General features: G+C 54.3%; 1 protein-coding gene across 1 annotated transcript in view; it reads right to left on the bottom strand.

Annotated features, from left to right (window-relative positions):
• CDX1 (caudal type homeobox 1) overlaps positions 1–3421 on the bottom strand; it is a 19159-nt gene extending 15738 nt beyond the window's left edge. Inside the window, exon 1 of the mRNA XM_006863877.1 lies at positions 2893–3421. Within this exon, the coding sequence (XP_006863939.1) occupies positions 2893–3328 (436 nt within the window). The 5' untranslated portion in view covers positions 3329–3421. The remainder of the gene's footprint in view (positions 1–2892) is intronic.
• Positions 3422–3745: the final 324 nt, after the last annotated feature.

Raw genomic sequence — 3745 nt, 5'->3', positions numbered from 1 at the left:
TAGAATGCTGGAGGCTCAGAACAGGGGAAGAGGGGGCTAGCCAAGAAGGGTGGAATGATGAAGAGGTCCTGAAGATCAGGCTGCCAATGATGGGGTAAGGGACTTGCTCTCACCTCCTTCTGCTGTCAACAGAATTACTCTATTTTCCTGCAAACAATGGGTGAGGAGGTTGCTGGGTTTTATTCAGTATAAAGAGCAAATCTGCATAAAAATGTGGTACATGGGTAAACATATGAGATCCTGTGTTTTACTGTCCAGATGGAGAAACTGAGGCCAAGGATGACAGAGGGGTTGGTCTGTCCCCTATAGAAAGTCTGCAACTCCATCCAATTGTGCCCTTACCTCAGGAGCACTGGCTAGAGACAGATGCCCTGAGAAGACAGACACAGCTACTGGCTTCAAGAAGGCCAAAGTTCCTATGTCTCTTCTAAGAACTGATGAAATCCAGCTACTCAGGCAGTCCCTTCCCTGGAGGCTCTAGAATACCCAAACTTCCCTTTACTCTCTGGGAATAAAGACAGCTTTTGCCTTTGGACAGTCAGTCATAGGTCCCCCTATCTACCTGGGAACAATGGTTTACATATATAACTTTCAAGACAAGAGCCTAAACTGGCTAAGCAACTCTTGTGCTCAGAGAGACCAGGGGAGACACAGCCTGAAAGCTTGCCTAGGGCTCTTGGTGACTAGTTCTTTTTCCCTTGTGCAGTGTTGGTATCTTTCCAAATACCCATCCACAAGAAACCTCCCCATCATCTTCAAAGGCATCTGGTAAGCAGGAAACAGCAACTGGAATAGAGAACAGGAAAGCAAGCTTCCTTTTTCTCCAGGGTCTCTCAGACACAGAACTGGACGATCCTGAAGGTCAGTGTCCCCAGACACCTCCTCTTATGTAATTGAAGACAGCATGGAGACAGCTTCTAGGGGTCTCCAAAAGCCATGATAGTGTCTATCTAATAGCACATTTTTTTTTTTTCCCTAGGAAGAAGACTTCTACTTTCTATTGGAGTTTGCAAAGGAATCCTTTTGTAGCCCATACAAGGGTACATACCACTGCAAAACTTCCTTTCCCTCTAGTAGCACAGATGAGAAAATTGAGACCCAAAAACAAGATTGATTTAAGAAAGTTCTTGTGTAGAGGATTAGAGCACAGGCTCAGTGATCAGTCTACCTAGGATAGACTGAAACCACCAATCTAGCATCTGGTAGTCAAGTGCTTACCCATTTGAGCCACCCAGGGACTTCTACATAAACGTTACCCACTGCAGTCGTATTGATTCTCACCCATAGGGTGAGACAAACTAGAAATGCTCCTTAGGGTTTCCCAGCCTATGCAAAGACAGTCTGCCTCATCTTTCACCAGAAAGTGACTGGTGAATTCAAACCACCAACTCAATGCTTAACCCACTGGATCACCAAGGTTCCTTCCATAAATGTTGCTGTTGTTGTTAAGTGCCCGTGGAGTCGGTTCCGACTCATAGTGACCCTGCACAGGGTTTCTGAGGCTATAAATATTTACGGGAGCAGAACACCTCATCTTTCTCCTGTGGAACAGCTGGTAGTTTCGAACTGCTGACCTTCAGGTTAGCAGCCCGATTTGTAACCACTACGCTATCAGAGCTCTTTGCTTCCATAAATACTCATGACTATTTTTTAACCAAAGTCATAGAAGAGTGGGAAAGCCAGGGAATAAATCCCAGTTTCCGGAATTCTGCAGGCAAATGGGAAGTTCTGTTTTCCTGGAACTCCCAACAAAGGTGGAGAATTACAGGCAGAATCTGTAGCCACTGGTCAACCCCTCCCCAGCAGCTGCCCCTGGGGTGGGCTGGGTGTGTAAGGGAAAATCAAGAGAGAGGAGGTGGGGCAAATCCCAGGCTCACTCCCAACTGGGGGAAGGGGAGGATGGACCGGACATCAAAGGGTGGGCAGGCCAGCTTCCCGCCCCCAAGGCCAGGTGGCCTTTGTCAGGACAGGCCGGACATGACTGGGACAATAGGGTGTCGTGTTCACTTTCCGGCCAACAGGAGTCACTACCGAGCCAAGGCTCAGCCTGTTACATGACAAAGGGGGGAGTCCATAAAGAAGGTCAGGCCACCCCTCATTAAAGCTGGGCTTTTGTCTTGTCCCCTCCCTTGCCTTTGAAGAGGGTGGATCAGAGGCCTGCCTGGGGGCAGGAGGTCCACAGGCTCAGGAGCCAAACAGTAGCCACCTCCTAACTGCTTCGACTTTCCCCTCCCCCAGGGTCAAGAGTTCAGCGAGGGTCCTGGGGAGGTAAGGTATGGCCCCCAGTCGAACCAAAAACAACTCTTTTTGAGCCCACAGGATATGAACCATCAATCTCTTCACTGTACGGATCCGTAGACTGAAACCCGGAAAGGAATGAGACCTGCCCATGTTCACAGTCAGTGGATGGTGCCTTCTGGCGCGGGTTTGAGCCTCTACTTGAGGCTGGAATACGAGTGGAAGACACAAATGAACAAGACTAGACCCAGTGTTGCTGAAAGAACTCTCTGAGATGAAAAAGTCAGGGGGCAGCGTCCTAGTTCCGACTCTGTCATGCAACCACAAGGAGCCTTTATTCACTTCGCGGGCCTCAGTTTCCTTATCTACCAAAAAGAGAGAGAGACAGAGAGAAAGAGAGAGCTAAGCTGTCCTTAAATAAGATTCCCCGGAGGAGCTGCAATTCTGAAAGGAGAAGTTGGCCTGGGGAAAGAGGGAGCTCAAAGAACAGATACCCTAAATGGAGCGGGGTCGGGGGCGTGGGAGAGCACACTCCTTAGAACCGAAACAGGGCCTGGGCAGAGGTCAGACAAGAGCGACCTGAGCCGCGCCCTAGCACCTGCCGATGCCCAGAGGAACCGTCTAAGAGGCGCAGGGCGAGGGAGGGGTCCTTACCGCTGCCACCGCCGCCTCCTGCCGCCACGTTGCGCCGCATCCACTCGAAAGGCGTCCGCCTTTGCGCTCCAGGCGAGGACGGTGCGCCCGGGCCACCGAGGGGCTGTGCCAGGAGGCTCGGGCCGGGCCCCGGTGGCGCAGGTACCGAGCTAAAGTCCGGAGGGGGCCCGAATGCTAACGGGGCTGGGCTGACCGCGGGGCCCGGGCCATAGGCGGAGGCCCACTCATCCTTAGGCGCAGGAAAGGGCGCGCTCCAAGCCGTAGGGGGCGCGGGACCCGGCTCCACGTGAGTGTAGCTGGTGAAGTCGGGGTACTGCGGAGGCGCGGAGGGCGGCGGCGGAGGACCGTAGGCTTGCGGGCCCAAGCCAAGACCCGCGGGCCTGGCGGGGCCGGGGTACACGGGAGAATCTTTGTCCAGTACATAGCCTACATACATGATGGCTGCGGGGCCCCGCGCGCATGCTGGGCCCCGGAGCCGCCGCCGCCGGCCGCCCCGACGAGCAACTGCTCACCTGAACTCGCCCGCCCTGACCGGTGCCCGCCCCACCCAAGCCTTTTATAGCCCCGGGCGGGCTGCGGGCCCCAGCCGAGGCGGGTTTGCATTTCAAAGCGGGGGGAAGCCTCCGGGCCAAGAATCAAAGAGGGGAAACCGTCAGGGGCCAGGGGTTCAAAAGGAGACAAATTGCCGCCCCAAGCAGGAGGTGGACGTGCCGGGGCCTGGAGGGGGTGAGGGGCGCGAGGGTGCGTCCTGGGCTAGGGCTGAAGCTTCGCTGCACGTGGGGAGTCTCCTACGAGGCTGGCGGCCTTGAGGCCCGGACTACCTAGTTCTTCCTGCAGCCGCATAAATCGCTCC

The sequence above is a fragment of the Chrysochloris asiatica genome, unplaced genomic scaffold (genome assembly GCF_000296735.1).
Source record: "Chrysochloris asiatica unplaced genomic scaffold, ChrAsi1.0 scaffold00057, whole genome shotgun sequence".
NCBI classification, from domain to species: Eukaryota; Metazoa; Chordata; class Mammalia; order Afrosoricida; family Chrysochloridae; genus Chrysochloris; species Chrysochloris asiatica.
The sequence above is the reverse complement of the archived record's forward strand: the minus strand, read 5'-3'. Positions and strand labels throughout refer to the sequence as shown.